This window comes from Hemitrygon akajei, chromosome 6, assembly GCF_048418815.1.
Source record: "Hemitrygon akajei chromosome 6, sHemAka1.3, whole genome shotgun sequence".
Lineage (NCBI taxonomy): Eukaryota > Metazoa > Chordata > Chondrichthyes > Myliobatiformes > Dasyatidae > Hemitrygon > Hemitrygon akajei.
The window spans coordinates 162,351,760-162,368,882 of NC_133129.1; the positions used below are offsets into that span (position 1 = coordinate 162,351,760).

Genomic DNA, 17,123 nt, shown 5'->3' on the forward strand with positions numbered 1-17,123 from the left:
CACAACCTAATCCTGTTTAACTTCCATGTTTTAGTGATTAATGGTAATGTAATGGCCCTGATTTAATTTTATTCATTGCAAAATTGTTCCTTAATGCTGTAAAGCCCAAGTTCCAGAACAGAGATTGCTGGCAATGGAAACCCACTTATTGTTACTGCTTGGCTATGAAATTGTTTCCTTGCTTTGAGCAAATGTTGGCATGCTATCCTTTTCAAAATGATGCTATGGAATTGATTTTCTGAAGGTTTGAGAATTTGTGACAATTGAAATAACTTGGATACACACAGAGTCTTTTTTTGCTTTCATCTTTCCATTTTACAATCTAATTGACATCATAGGGTTTCAATATTTCAGTGCATAAAGCTTAATGAGGAAATGCTTTCTGCCCCATAAACCCCCTTAATGCATTACTTACAATAAAGGAACTATTCATTTTTAGTTGTGCTGAATATCATTTTATTTTAATAATGACCTAAATTCAAATGATTTGAAATGCCCTGGGGATTTAATTTGTTGCTGTATAAATGAAAGCAATTGCTTCTGAGAGATGGTCTAAAATGCAAAATGTTTCTGTTCCCTCTGGAAGGAACTGCCATTCTGACAACTTGAATTTAGATGCTGCTGTAATTTACTAAAACATTCCAAGACCAGATCATGGAAATATTTTTCTTATATTATTTAGAACTTTTCCCTCTGAATTATAACACCATTGAGACCATGCCAACTCTTTCCCCCACATATTTCCCCATAAACTATCCAAGATTCAAGTACATATATTATCAAAGAATGCAAAATTATACAACCTTGAGATTCGTTTGCTCACAGGGAGCCACAAAGCAAGAAACCCGAAAGAACCCAAATAAAGAGAAAAAGAATTAGAATAAAAGAACAACACCTGATGCGCAAGAGAAAGAAAACCAACACAAATCATGCAAACAATTGAAGTGAAAAACATTCCAAAACAAAATTGAGTCAGATCGGAAACCTGGAGCAGCTGGGCCCAAAGCCTACTATGATCAGTTCATCATATTAGTGGGCATGGAGGACTGCAGCTAGGCAGTCTTCATAGCCTCAGTGCCATGGAGAGAGGAGTCCCCATCATGGAGAACAAGCAAAATCTGCTCTTGCTCTGGATCTGAACACCCTCAGACATAGATAGATAGATAGATACTTTATTCATCCCCATGGGGAAATTCAACTTTTTTCCATGTCCCATACACTTGTTGTAGCAAAACTAATTACATACAATACTTAACTCAGTAAAAAATATGATATGCATCTAAATCATTATCTCAAAAAGCATTAATAATAGCTTTTAAAAAGTTCTTAAGTCCTGGCGGTAGAATTGTAAAGCCTAATGGCATTGGGGAGTATTGACCTCTTCATCCTGTCTGAGGAGCATTGCATCGATAGTAACCTGTCGCTGAAACTGCTTCTCTGTCTCTGGATGGTGCTATGTAGAGGATGTTCAGAGTTTTCCATAATTGACCGTAGCCTACTCAGCGCCCTTCGCTCAGCTACCGATGTTAAACTCTCCAGTACTTTGCCCACGACAGAGCCCGCCTTCCTTACCAGCTTATTAAGACGTGAGGCGTCCCTCTTCTTAATGCTTCCTCCCCAACACGCCACCACAAAGAAGAGGGCGCTCTCCACAACTGACCTATAGAACATCTTCAGCATCTCACTACAGACATTGAATGACGCCAGCCTTCTAAGGAAGTACAGTCGACTCTGTGCCTTCCTGCACAAGGCATCTGTGTTGGCAGTCCAGTCTAGCTTCTCGTCTAACTGCACATTAACACTGTCTGATTCCCAGATCACTTGCCTATTCTGGGAGTAATTCATTGAAGTCAATTAACCTAGCAGCCAGCAAACAGAAAGAAAGAAGGAGCAACTGAGGGAAGTCCACATAATCCCAGAGGAATGTGCAGACTTTCCGCAGACTGTAGGGGAGGTCACTGGGACTGTGGTCATCTTCACAACCGGCAGTGACCCTGTGTTACCCCCATGAAAACAAACATTAAGTCACATAGGAATTTTAAATAGTGACTTGAAGATGCATGAGGGAGAGTTAAAGAAGCAGAGAAGTTTAGGATGTGAATTCTGGAGCTTAAAATATCTGAATCTACAGTTGCCAAGAGTGACATGAGTAAAGGTAGATTGCATACTAAGGTATTACTGGAGGCCCCCAGAGTTCTCATGTTTGTAAAGCTGGAAGAGAGCTAGGGAGGACCAAGGTCACGGAGAAATGAGGATTGGAAATGAGGATGAGAACACTTAAACTTGGGTTTTCAATAGGAGACATTGTAACTCTCTGAGTAAGGGGAAACAGATGCTGGTTGGCCTATAGAAGTCAGAGTTTTGGATATTTGGAGTTACTGAAAATGGGAACTAGACCAGGAAAGTATTGGAAGTCATGTTGAAAAGAAGAAAGACTGTGGGTGAGGATGTTGACATCAAATGAAATTAGACAGAACTGAGCCAGATCTCTTTTTCTTGAAGTCTTGTCAGGTTTCCTTTGCCTTCAATCAGCTAAATGAATTAATTTCTTTGTGATTTGATTTGCTCGTTTCTATGCAGAATGCACAGAATTTGTATATGCCTTGCTGTTATTTACTCATCCTTGAATAAAATTTGCTGAATATTTCTTAATGTGGATAAATAGTGGGAAAGATTGAGACTACTCAAGTCTTATATAATCTTGTTGAATTTTGAAATCTGTTAGAATACAATTTACAGAATAAAGGTGCACTTTTTTTTAACTGTTTTAGAAACTTAAGTATTTTCTGAAGTTTAAATTACTCAGTTAATATAAATGAGGCCGTTTCTGCATTTTTCAGGTAAAGTCAATTATGCATCCTTCATGTCAGATTGAAGGTTTTACCAAAGATGGACAATTGGTATCAAAAATGCTTAATTTGTTTCCAAATGTAGTTACTTACATAGACCAATAATCTCTATAAAGTCTCCTGTAGTCAGTGGTCCAGTGCACCATGGTCACCATGGTCTTATGGTCTTGTTGCATTATACTGGGTAGTAATATATGTACTCAGAATGTCTTTTATGTTCTTTCAAAAATAATTTTAAATAATGTTTCATTAGAACCAACCATGCAGTGTTTTTGGAAACAAAGTGCTGGGGTAACTTAGCATTCAGGCGTCATGTATGGAGAGAGTGAACAACTTAATGATCTTTCTTCAAAACTGGAGGATTACTGATGAATAGAAGTTCCCAGAGACAAAGGCTGGCATGTACTGACAAACATGTTGATTCAATGGAAAGGCAATGGGTTACTGCTTGTAATCCTCAGAACACTCTATCCCTTGTTATCCATTGTTTGTGTAGGTTTCCCCTCTTTGGACTAGATTAGAGAGAGAGAGGGTTGTTCTTTTCATAATTATTCCCAATTGTTCGTAAAATTTCCAATTTTTTTTAAAGGACCGATAGGACATCTGACAATTTTCTGTCATCAGAAACAAAACAAAAATGCCTTCAATCATTACAAGTATAAGGAGATGTTTCCAAACTAATAGTGAATTTAGAGATGTTTGAGGCACAGTTGTGTGGACATTTGATAGCGTGGAGGTATTGGAAAAGCTGGGTCAGCTTCAAAGTGGGTATAGTAAATCTCCAGGTCCAGATAGAATACGTCCTAGGTTTTTGATGGGGATATAGGAGGAAATCATGGGGCACCAGTTAAGATATTTCAATACTCTTTTGATACAAAAGTAGTACTTGAGGAAAGGAAAGTAGCTAATATTACTTCCTTACTCAAAGCTGAAGGAAGGATAAGCCCATTCAGTTTAATGTCATTTACAGGAGAGCTTTTGAAAACAATGATCCAGGGCAGGATTTAGTCATTTGGAAGAGAATTGATTAATTGGATTAAATCGGTCTTTATATGTTAAGGATAACTGGTATTTAACCATTTTGTCTGCGTAGTTATAGTAGATAGTATTGCATTTTGGGAATGAATGAAAAGAGGCAATAAAGAATAAAGAAATACTATTTTAAAGGACTATTCTAAAAGTGAAGAGGACCTGCGTGCTCAAATCATTGAATATGACAGAGAAGGTTGAGAAAGTGTGTCAGTAAGGCATATACAATGCTGGGATTCATAAAAAGAGGAACGGGCTGAAAAACAAGGAAGTCTTTCTGAAACTTTATAAAAATCTGGTCTGGGCTGACTGGAATGCTGTGTTCAGTTTTGGTCACTTCAGTCAAAGAATGCGAGGCATTACGGAGGTGGTTTCTGGTGTGAGGGACTGTGGTAACAAATTGACTGTAGAAATAGGTGTTGTTTTCTATGGAGAATACTGAGAGAAAATCTAATGGAAGTATACAGAATAATGAGGGGTGTATAGGTTTAGAATTAGGTTTATTATCACCGGCATGTGACATGAAGTTTGTTAATTTAGCAGCAGCAGTATAATGCAATACATGATAGTATAGAGAGAAAAAAATAATTAAGTGAATCCATTACAGTAAGTATATATATATATATATATATATATATATATATATGTATATTAATTAGATTAAAAATAGTGCATAAACAGAAATAATATATTAAAAAACTGAGTTGGTGTTCTTGGGTTCAATGTCCATTTAGGAATTGTATGGCAGAGTGGAAGAAGCTGTTCCTGAATCGCTGAGTGTGTGCCTTCTGACTTCTGTACTTCCTTCCTGACGGTAACAATGAGAAAAGGGCACATCCAAGATAGAAATTAGATAGTGGGAAGCTGTTCACTTTAGTGGAGGTGTTGAGATCCCAAGGTGCCTGTTGCAAAACAAATGGAAAGAAATTAAGAAAAACTCTCTTACATGGCATATAATTGGGATCTGAATGCACTGCCTATAGATGTGGTGAAGGCAGCTTCCATTGTCATTCAAGGAAGAATTGCGTAGATGTAAGGCATGGAAAAAACTGCCAGGCCATGGAGAAGGAGATGGAATTAATGGAGCTGCTTTGCCAGAGAACCTTGCAGATACAATGGGCCAGTTGGCAAACTCTGAAGCTCTAAGCATCATATCCATTTACTTTAATTTTCCTCTTTCAACTGCAACTGCATTGCGGAGATTATATCTTGCAGAACAGGAAACCAACCCACAGCGAGGGCTCATAGAACAGATCCATATGTCAGCTGAGCCAGTCAGGGTGCTTACCTGCTAAATAACCGCGTGGTGCTGACATTGAATGGGAACTGAGACCGAACTTCTATCTTATTCCAGAATGGTTATCCCTGGGGAAATGGGACCACTGAGATTTAGGATGAAGAGTGAGACAGAATTCATATTTGTTTTAGTATATAGGGAAGAGGAAATTTCCTTTTAGCATTGGGTTTACAATTTCACCAAAACAAGAGACCATCTTCCTTCATGTGGACGTTTGTTTGAGTGATGTTTGAAATATATCATGCTTCCAATTCAAATAGATAATTTATGAAAGGTTTGCTAGTTGGATGGATTTGTAATACAGGTGTAATGTAAATATATCGCTGGGTCGTACAGCTAAGAACGAGAATAAACCTTGTAAGTTCAGGAAATTTCTGTCATGTAATGAAATAACCAGTATAATGAAATGAAGTATTTTTCCAATGGTGGAAGTACCTTTGCCTCAGCAACTTCTTCATGAATCTTGTATAATAACACACGTAAGAATTTTGGAAACAGCTGTGCTGACAGATTGAGAATTAATCCTGACAGAGGTAATTGGTGAACACAATGGTTGACACAAGATAGTTAACATTTGTTTTTATTCACCATTGTGGATCTATGCTGGTGCAACATAGACTAAAAAGTTAGTCCTAAGTAATTGGTATGCACCAAGGTACAATGGGAGCAACAAGAGTATTGCATTTGTGCAAGATAAATAAATGTCTGTCATTTCCTTAAAAGCTCAGACTGCCTATTGTGAGATTGTAATTAGATCATATCAGATTGTCTTTTAAATTACAAAATATATCAATTTAATTTCTTGCTGGAAGTAAGTCCTAGGGAGTAGCAGAAACACGATAATTAGTAGTATTACAGAAATCTGTGGCGCATTTGCTTTAGAAAATATTCTCTTTTTAGTGAAGATTCCATCAGTAAGGGTGAAAACCATCTACATTATTTGGCATTGCAAGATAAACTTGCTTTTAGCTTATAGCAGAAGCAGGGGAGAATTAGTCCATGGGAAATAGCTCAGAGTGCACATAATTTAAACTTCTGAGTTCAATGGTTTTGTGAATGCTGCATCAGGTGATGTGGTGGGTCCAATGTAGACGTGTATAAATGGCATTTCAAACCAATGGTCCTGACCTGTAGTTACTACTACAATGAGATCAAAGGCTTCCAAATGTGCACCTCTTTACAACTTATGGAAGATGAATTGTGCAAACTTCTCTGGGGAGCCAGTAAATTATGGTGCAGTCATTTCTGCTCTGTATACACATTTTTATTTGTTTGATGGTATATCAATTGTATCCTAAAGCCAGTTAATTTGTGACATGGTAATCTATGCAGATTGCAATTTTGTGCTTTTTGTGGAATTTTCTACATGCAATAAATTATATGTTGTCAGGGCTGTGTAACGATTTAAAGCTATACTTCTGGCAATGGAATAGAATGCCATTTAATTATTTGGAGCTTTATTGTAATTTCGAAAGAAGTCTTCCGAATGTTTTTGTTGAATTTTCTACATGTTTACCAAGATATTTGAAACTTTTCAATCCTCCACAAATAAGCCAACATAAATTGATGGGTGGGTGGGATGAGAATTGTGAGGTGAGGGTGCCTTAGCTCTAATCCATTTTTACCTTTCCTGAACTGGGTTATGGGTTGTATTAATCTCCTAATGTTAGTATTCAAACTGTTTCAAAGAGCATGCAAGGGACTTTAGCTTTAGCACTTAAAAAAATGTTCAGTGCTGTGCTCTGCTTGAAAATACATTGAGTGGCCACTTCATTATGTAGCCCCCATACCTAGAACTGTGACCAGCTGAGAGTATGTTCAAAGCCCATTCACTTAAAGGTTTGATGTGTAGTGCGTTTGGAGCTGCTCTTCTGCACACTACTGTTGTAATGTGTGGTTATTTGAGTTACTGTTGCCTTCCCTCAGCTTGAACCATTCTGGCCAAACTCCTCTGACTTCTCTCATCAAAAAGTGTTTTCACCCGCAGAACTGCTGCTCACTGTCATTTAATGTCTTTCACACCATTCTTAGGAAACTCTAGAGACTGTGTGGATGTTCAATGGTTTAAATTCAACCACTGAAAATTCCAGGAAAGCAGCAGTTTCTAAGATACTCAAACCATCCCATTTGGCACAATTATTCCATCATCAAAGTCACTTGGATCACATTTCTTCCCCATTCTGATGTTTGATCTGAGCAACAATGGAACCTCTTGACCATGTCTGCATGTGTTTACGCTTTGAGTTGCTGCCACATGATTAAATATTTGCAATAACAAACAAGTGTAAGGTGTACCTAATAAAGTGGCCATTGAGTGTATGTTGATTGCTGTTGGTTATATTTGAACCTGATTCCTGGCCAGCATTGAAGATGTAGTGATTTGTTATTTTTAAATTACCAAACAATTCTTACAAAGCTTACAGCACAGAACTACATCATGAAGATCAACCAGCCTGTCTTGGTATTACGTGCCATGCAAGCAGTAATTTTAATTCCCAGGCACTGAACAACATAGTAATAAATTAATTCCAAAGCAATAACTGTTCCTGGTATTCTTTGTAGTTTTAGAAACATAGAAAACCTACAGCACAATACAGGCCCTTTGGCCCACAAAGTTGTGCCGAACATGTCCCTACCTTAGAAATTACTGGGCTTACCTATAGCCCTCTATTTTTCTAAGCTCCATGTACCTATCCAAAAGTTTCTTAAAAGACCCTATCGTGTCCGCCTCCACCGCCGTTGCCGGCAGCCCATCCCACGCACTCACCACTCTCTGAGTAAAAAACTTACCCCTGACATCTCCTCTGTACCTACTCCCCATCACCTTAAAACTGTGTCCTCTTGTGGCAACCATTTCAGCCCGGGGAAAAAGCCTCTGACTGTCCACACGATTTGGAGTTTGAAGATCTTCAGTAGGATTCACTGATGTTATTTTTGTTTCCGTGCAGGTGTGACAGGTTCAGGAAGTACTGAGTGCTCATGCGGCAGGAACCATTTCACGTGTGCAGTGAGCGCCTTTGGTGAGTGTACCTGTATTCCAGCTCAGTGGCAGTGTGATGGAGACAACGATTGTGGAGACCATAGTGATGAAGATGGCTGCAGTAAGTAAACTAGCATCTACTGAACTTTGATCATTGCCCTCAACCTAAATATCATTGAACGAACCTTTACTCTTTGAATTGGAAAGTTGTTACGGTAGTTTGTTCTGCTCTTACACTCACTTTCTTATGATTTAAGACCATGAAATGTGGGTAATTCGTCCCATCGAGCCTGCTCCACTATTCCATCATGGCTAATATTATTATCTCTCTGAACCCTATTCTCCTGCCTTCTCACTATAACTTTTGATGCCCTTACTAATCAAGAACCTGTCAATCTCCACTTAAAATATACCCAATGACTTGCTCTCCTCAGTAACTGTGGCAATGAATTCCACAGATTCATCACCCTTTGCTAAAGAAATTCCTCCTTGTTTCTGTTTGAAAGGGACACCATTCTGTTCTGAGGCTGTGCCCTCTGATCTTAGGCACTTCACCCCCCCACCCCCACTTTAGGAAACGTCCTCTCCACATCCGCTTGATATATGCCTTTCAATGTATGATAGGTTTTGAAAGATTTATTTTTTTTCTTCAAAATGGTGCATGACTTAGATTGAAAACCATTAACTGTAATAGCACTGTGTTTCATACTGATTAAACTTTAAGGATAAATCTCATTGGTGATTTCCATATGAATTTTGCTTACAATTTGCATAAAATATCTAGGAAAATCTTAATGTATTAGGTTCTATTTCTTTAATTAGTTAATTTCTAAGGCATCAAAAAACCACAAGGGACTGAAGCCTGCTGTGCCAAATGTCACAATTATGCAAAATTTGGTGCTACGATCGGGAAACTCAGGTCTCAGTCCAGATGGTCTTCCTCCCCCTCCATGTTTATGTATATGTAGATAAGGGTAGCACATAAGGGTGTTGGCAAATTTTGGAGCGGTCCCAAAGCAAGTCAATGTATATACAGTATTCAAAGCACAATTAATTCTAACTCCATAACCATAGACCAGTTTCTCTCATATCAAAGCCTGGTTAAATAAAATAAGACCCTATTATAGAGCTAGAATTCTGCAGACCACTTTCAACTGAATTATCCAAGTATTCCCTTCCCTTTTGGATAGCTTTTTAAAACTACATTTTCTATCATTTTAAATTTTAAAGATTCCTTTGTATTCTGTTATTTTTAATTCTGAACTATCTTTCTAAGTCTTAATGCACAAAGCATTAAATATTTATCCTAACTTCTCCCTTTGTTGTTTTACTGATGGTAAAGTTATATCCTCCAGCCACATGCTTGACGTTGTGATAGGCACAAGGTTCATTTTCATAACTATCTAATCATTGGAACGGCACAAGATGCAACTTTTTGGTTTGTGTTAACTTTGAGAGGAAGCAACATCTCAAATGGGTTGTCATGTAATTAGTGATGCTGCAGGTGTAACAAAGTGGAAATATTTTAGCTGCTTTTATATGCCTGTTACCCTCAAAAATTTAGTCAATTTAGTCCACCTTTGAAACTTGTTGCTTGAAGCTTCAATTCTATTTTTACTTATAATAGACAATAGGTGCAGTAGTAGGCCATTCGGCCCTTTGAGCCAGCACCACCATTCACTGTAATCATGGCTGATTATCCACAATCAGTACCCCGTTCCTGCCTTCTCCCCGTATCCCTTGACTCTGCTATCTTTAAGAGCTCTATCTAACTCTTTCTTGAAAGCATCCAGAGAATTGGCCTCTCCACTGCCTTCTGAGGCAGAGCATTCCACAGATCCACAACTCTCTGCGTGAAAAAGTTTGTCCTTAACTCTGTTCTAAATGGCCTACCCCTTATTATTAAACTGTGGCCTCTTGTTCTGGACTCCCTCAACATCGGGAACATGTTTCCTGCCTCTAGCGTGTCCAATCCCTTAATAATCTTATGTTTCAATCAGATCCCCTCTCATCCTTCTAAATTCCGGTGTATACAAGCCCAGTCACTCCAACCTTTCAACATATGACAGTCCCACCATCCCAGGAATCAACGTCATGAACCTACGCTGTACTCCCTGAATAGCAAGAATGTCCTTCCTCAAATTTGGAGATCAAAACTGCACACTATACTCCAGGTGTGGTCTCACCAGGGCCCTGTACAACTGCAGAAGGACCTCTTTGCTCCTATACTCAACTCCCCTTGTTATGAAGGCTAACATGATTGGCTTTCTTCACTGCATGCTTACTTTCAGTGACTGATGAACAAGGACACTTAGATCTCATTGTACTTCTCCTTTTCCTAACTTGACACCATTCAGATAGTAATCTGCCTTCCTGTTTTCACCACCAAAGTGGATAATCTCACATTTATCCACGTTAAACTGCATCTGCCCACTCACCCAACCTGTCCAAGTCAGATGGGCAGGTTGTATTCTTATAACATCCTCCTCACGTTTCACACTGCCACCCAGCTTTGTGTCATCTGCAAATTTGCTAATGTTACTTTTAATCCCTTCATCTAAATCATTAATGTATATTGTAAATTGCTGCAGTCCCAGCACCGAACCTTGCGGTACCCCACTAGTCACTGCCTGCCATTCTGAAAAGGACCCGTTAATCCCTACTCTTTGCTTCCTGTCTGCCAACCAATTTTCTATCCATGTCAGTACCCTACCCGCAATATCATGTGCTCTAATTTTGTCGACTAATCTCCTATGTGGGACCTTATCAAAGGCTTTCTGAAAGACCAGGTACACTATATCTATTGGCTCTCCCTTGTCCATTTTCATAGTTATATCCTCAAAAAAAATTCCAGAAGATTAGTCAAGCATAATTTCCCCTTTGTTAATCCATGCTGACTCAGACCGATCCTGTTACTGCTATCCAAATGTGCCGCTATTTTATCTTTTATAATTGACTCCAGCATCTTCTCCACCACTGATGTCAGGCTAACTGGTCTATAATTCCCTGTTTTCTCTCTCCCACCTTTCTAAAAAAAAGTGGGATAACATTAGCTACCCTCCAATCCTCAGGAACTGATCCTGAATCTATAGAACATTGGAAAATGATTACCAGTGTGTCCACGATTTCTAGAGCCACCTCCTTAAGTACCCTGGTATGCCGACCATCAGGTCCTAGGGATTTATCAGTCTTCTGTCCCATCAGTCTACCCAACACCATTTTCTGCCTAATGTGGATTTCCTTCAGTTCCTCCGTTACCCTAGGTCCTCTGGCCACTATTACAAGTACCTGTTCAACTCGTCTGTCATTTCCTTGTTCCCCATAATAAATTCACTCGTTTCTGTCTTCAAGAGCCCAACTTTGGTCTTAATTAATTTTTTCCTCTTCACATACCTAAAGAAGCTTTTACTATCCTCCTTTATATTCTTGGCTAGCTTACCTTCGTACCTCATCTTTTCTCCCTGTTTTGCCTTTTTACTTATCTTCTGTTTCTCTTTAAAAGTTTCCCAATCCTCTGGCTTCCTGCTCATCTTTGTTATGTTATACTTCTTCTCTTTTATTTTTATACTGTGCTTGACTTCCCTTATCAGCCATGGTCACCCCTTACTCCCCTTAGAGTCTTTCTTCCTCTTTGGAATGAACTGATCCTGCACCTTCTGTATTATCCCCAGAAATACCTGCCATTGTTGTTACACTGTCACCCCTGCTATGGTCTTTCCAGTCAACTTTGGCCAGCTCCTTTGGCTCTATAGTCCTCTTTGTTCACCTGTAATACTGACACTTCCGATTTTCCCTTCTCCCTCTCAAATTGCAGATTAAAACTTATCATGTTATGGTCACTACCTCCTAATGGCTCCTTTACCTCGAGTTCCCTTATCAAATCCGGTTCATTACACAACACTAAATCCAGAATTGCCTTCTCCCTGGTAGGCTTCAGTACAAGCTGCTCTAAGAATCCATCTTAATTCTTGACTTACATCCAAGTGCATTCTAATCAGACTTGTTTGAGCAGGTTAGAGAAATTTTAGGAGCTTCTCATGGTCATGTTTCTGGTTTTTGTTTCTATGTAGTAAAGTTATGAATCTTTCCATCAACAGCCTCCTTGATTTTGGTTGACTTGGTGAATGGTGATAGTAGAATGCAGTCAGAATGAACTCCCAGAGGAATGATGTGGTGTTCCTACTGTGGCCCCATGAAAGCTATACACTAACTAAAACTGGTAATCGTAAATTGATTTAAACTGAAGGACGACAATGTTATGAAATGGGACATTCTTCCACTTTCTGCACCCTGCTCCCACAATGAGTCAAAGGAAGAGATTATTGTGTTTGGAGAAGTGTCATGACAGAGAGATACAAAATGATAAGAAGCACAGTTAGATTGGGATTGGATTGTCAGTGTGAGTTTCCCACGGTAGAAATGTTTAAAACTAGAGGGTGTAGTTTAAAGGTGCAGGGGAGAAAGTTCAAAGGGGATCTGGAGGGCAAATTGTTTACATAAAGAATAGTTGCCATTTGGAACAATTTGCCAGAGGAATTGTAGGAGGCAAGAAGAGTAATGATATGTAAAAATTTCGAGGACTGGTACTTGAATGAGCAACGTGTAAAGAGATCTGGAATTAATACAAGGAATTGTTATTAATATAGATGAGTGTAAGGGTCAGCATAACCACGATGGGCAGTAGGACCTATTTCTGTGCTATACAACACCATTCACCTATCAAGTCACCCTGGCAAGTTCACAGAACTTGTTTGGGGAAGAGCATGTGCTCAGAAAACGGAGGAGTTACAGGACAAGCTTTTATAAACATTATACATACCTTCTGAGCTGGTATTTCTTGATGCCTGGGCTCTGGGCAATCTATTATGCTCCCATTCAGGAAGAGGTAAAGATCAAGAAAGAGAAAGAAAATTTTGTTCCATCTTGTAAATACAGCCAGGTCGGCTACTGGTTTTGTTGAAGTTTGCAAAGTAAAATGTAACTAAGAAACGATTTCTTTCCAAAATAAATGCATTTTTTAAACTTAGCTTTATTTGTCACACGTATATCGAAATATAAAGTGAAATACAATGTGTTTAAAGATTTTTTTAAAGAAAAATACAATGATTCTGTATGTCCTTCAGTCCGTCTACAACCTGATTTAAAAGTACAAATTTTCTAACCGCAAGTAGCTACCGGGTGAAAGGTCGAATGGTTCAATTTGTCTCGTAAGTTTTCGTTCTCCAAAACAGTACCCTGATGAATTTTGGCAAAGAACTTGACTTGTGGTCAGTCCTACCACAATGACCCCACTTGACCTAGTGTCCTTGTTAGGGGCAGCTGAGATAGAAATTCTGGTAGAGAACCAGTCAAGAGAAATTGACATTTAAATATGGTGCCCTTTAATAAATTATCTGAAGTACTGTCCTAATTTTCTCTACTTTCTAAAGGCACTGTTGCCTCAGAGCAATGATTGCCATAACCATCTCTTTGCAGCATAATTTTAGTAGCATTTCCTCAGGTGCATAATGGATAACTGGCTCTGAGAGGAAAGTGGGAGGAGAATGTCAGAGCCTCATACCAACTGGCCAAAATCCCCACTGATTATAAGCAGAACCAGAAATCCCCTGGTCTGTTAACAGGAACTTGTAATCTCTGTCCCAATGTATCCCAGGTTTAGCCTAAGAAGGGAAGGGAACCAAAATCAGTTACATCAGAGGTTCCTCTGAACTGCACCTTTTCTGCAGTTTCCTTGGGGCTTTTCACGTCAACAGATACAGATCAGAAGAGCTATTTTAATGAAAACAAGGCACTTCAGTTTGCTTTTAATTCGCTTGTTAGACAACCATGAACTGTTAACGGTAAGGCTTGGACTACAATGACAACGAGATTGTAATTTCAAATTTGCCATTTTAATTTCTTTTTTTGGGCTGCTCTTAGAATTTAGTTTATATGAAATTGTTCAGAAATTAGTTTTTATTCGTTAATCAGAAAGAGATTCAAAAATTTAGAAGCGACTCTTATAGGCAAAAATTGTCCTTAGTATATTCAGATTATTTATTGTGTTCCTGCAAAATTTTTGAGTTATCCATGCATAACTCTCCAAAATGTAGTTACCAATAAATAATTTTTTATGGGTTTACAGCATTTTTTCTCAACATTTCAAACATTAATGTGTGTTGTAATTCAACCCACAGTTATGCAGTATGTTACATTGAAAACCCATTAGCAAATTAGAAAGGACTTTTTGATTCAAGGTAGTTTCTAACATGGTGATAAATAATGAAATATTTAAGCTGACCTAATTCCAAGTTCTGCCAATAAATCTTGACAGTTATTCATTTCTTGCCTTCCCAAAGAATTAAATTAAAATGAAGTTGATAATTTTATGGTCCTTTGTAGGTCCATCAGGAGGGTTGTGAATTATTCATGAATTTTGAGAACAGTATATAGAATGCAGTATCACTTAATTAAAACAAATGGTCTCAAGCACAACAGGCATGAAAATGGATTGGTTAGTGTCTATTTTGCTCAAGCAAATCCAATAAAAATTAGGTTAACTCAGAGCTAGTAGCTTTAGCAATCGTTTCAAAGTGAGAGGATATCCACTTGAAACCCAGTGGGGCATTTGCAGGTAAATTCATTTCTGGGTTCAGTCATGTAGCTCATGATGTAGTTATTTGTGCCACCTCCATTTCTGCTTAAAAAGGGACACTGAAGCACACGTTGTGCTAATTTGTTACTTTTCATTAAAAATTTCTAGTGATAACAGGAGACCAAACTGGGCACCTTCTGAATTGTTGCAGGCTGCTCAGCACTTTCCAACACACAAGAGTTGTTACAATTAACAGGATATGTTTCCTGCAGCATTTAGCTGCTGAGATTTTTATACATTTGGTGATTTAGCAGTGACTCTGCTGGCAGCACTTCATTAACAACTTTTCCAGGTGATGAACAGCAGGGTCTCTTTTAATTCTAGCAGCTGCCACCCCAGTGTCACTTATCCTTGCATAACTACAGGGTGCGATTTGTCCTAAGTAAATAAATGTGTTAGTGCATTCTGTAAGGGTTATAATAAATAATGTAAGTGTTTATATGTAAAAAATGCTGAATCTGAACATGAGTACCCAGGTAACTTTATTCCTGTCACCAACATTCGCTCTAATTTTTTTGTACAGCTGTGTGGACCAACCATTGCTCTGAGCACAACATTTTTACATGGCCTGAAAACTACGCAAACTTGCAATGTTTATTTTGTAGACAGTGTGGGCGTTCAGTGGACTAGTGTTTTATTAACAATGAGCTTCTGATGTCCATTCTGTGTTTATTGTTACAATTTGTAACAGTGTTGTAACTTGAAATGCTAAGACTGCAAATACATCAAAGCTCTAAAATGTTTCAAAGTAAAGGTTTTGGTAGATTTATTAGTTAAAAAAAAATTTAATGGTGTTCATTAACATAATTAAATACAAGGTATCCCACAATTAAATTAACATAAATTTCAAAATTATATTTAGACAAAATATAGTTCCAGCTGTGCAGTAGCAAAGGATATGTGCGCAGAAGCATTTCAGTTACAGTACGTCTGTGCACCTACACAGTTTAGAGGGGACAGGGCCTTTTGCAATTAGATTATGTAATCTTTGATATTCTCGTGCTAAGTCTGTGCTTTCTCTCTGTCTGCAGCCTGGCTGCAGGAAGATGGCTGCCTTTCATCCTGGAGTCCACATAGATATAGCTGATAACCCATGAAAAACTCTTGTTCTAAATTGGTGTTTCTTAGATCACTGCCCAGGGCTATTTGATGGATCAGTCTCTATGTCTGGTCATGGGATATGGGTGAGTGTGTTGTCTCAGAGCCTTGATGGGGTTAATTAATTCTCTTACGAGGGGATGGGGGTGAGCGTTGTCAAAGTCTTTAACCTGCATATAAGGACATTTCTTGGGAGGTTGTGTGTAGATAATAATTCAGCTATTTAATGGAATTCACCCTCTCTCCATTGTTTCAACTCCCAAACTGAGCTGTCATTGGCTGAATAAGGGCGGAGATGAATCACCATATAGGAGAGAGACTGAAAATCTGGCTGAGTGGTGCCACGGCAACAATGCTAGTAAAACCAAAGAGTTCAAACTAAATTTGTTTTCAAAATTCATATATGGCACCCTGAGATTTGTTTTCTTGTGGGCATGCACAACAAATCCAAGAAACACGATGGAATCAGCGAAAGACCGCACCCAGCAGCAGGAACAAACAACCAATGTGCAAAGGACAACAAAATGTAAAAGAGAAAATAAAAATTAATAAGCAATGAATATCGAGCATGTGGGAGGAAGAGTCCTTGAGAGTGAGTCCATAGGTTGTGTGTATTGTCCAGTAACGGAGCGAGTGAAATTCTCCCTTTTGGTTCAGATGGATGAGGGGTATCCTGAACCTGGTGGTGTGTATCCTCAGGCTCCAGTACCTTCTTCCTGATGGCAGCAGTGAGAAGAGAGCATGGCCTGGGTGGTGGGTGCTCCTCTCCTGCGACGGTGCTCTGAGTAGATGTGCTCGACGGTGGGGGGCTTTACCAGTGATGGCCATATTCACTACCTTTTTTTCAGATTTTCTGTTCAAGGCCGTTTGTGTTTCCATACCAGGCCACGATGCAACCAGTAAATAATCTCTCCACCGCCTTTGATTTGCCCAGTGGTGTTGTCAGTAAACTTAAATATGGCATTGGAGTTCAGGTTCACAGTCATAAATATAAAGTGATTAGAGCAGGGGACTAAGCATACAGCCTTGTGGTGCACCAGTGCTGATGGAGATTGTGGAGGAGATTTTGTTGCCAAGCTGAACTGACTGCAGTCTGAGATTGAGTAGCCACAAGCATTGAGGCTGAGATTGTGAAGCTTATTGATTAGTTTTGAGGGGATGATAGCAGTGAATGCTGAGCTATAGTCAATAAAGAGCATCTTGATGTATGCATTTTTATTGTACAGATGTTCCAGG

The 17,123-nt window shown here is 38.8% G+C and overlaps 1 protein-coding gene across 3 annotated transcripts in view; it reads left to right on the forward strand.

Moving 5' to 3' along the window:
• lrp4 (low density lipoprotein receptor-related protein 4) overlaps positions 1 to 17,123 on the forward strand; it is a 417,332-nt gene that overhangs the window by 161,981 nt on the left and 238,228 nt on the right. For all 3 annotated transcript variants that reach the window (XM_073049685.1, XM_073049686.1, XM_073049684.1), the window contains exon 2: positions 8,124 to 8,276. In XM_073049685.1, the coding sequence (XP_072905786.1) occupies positions 8,124 to 8,276 (153 nt within the window). The remainder of the gene's footprint in view (positions 1 to 8,123; positions 8,277 to 17,123) is intronic.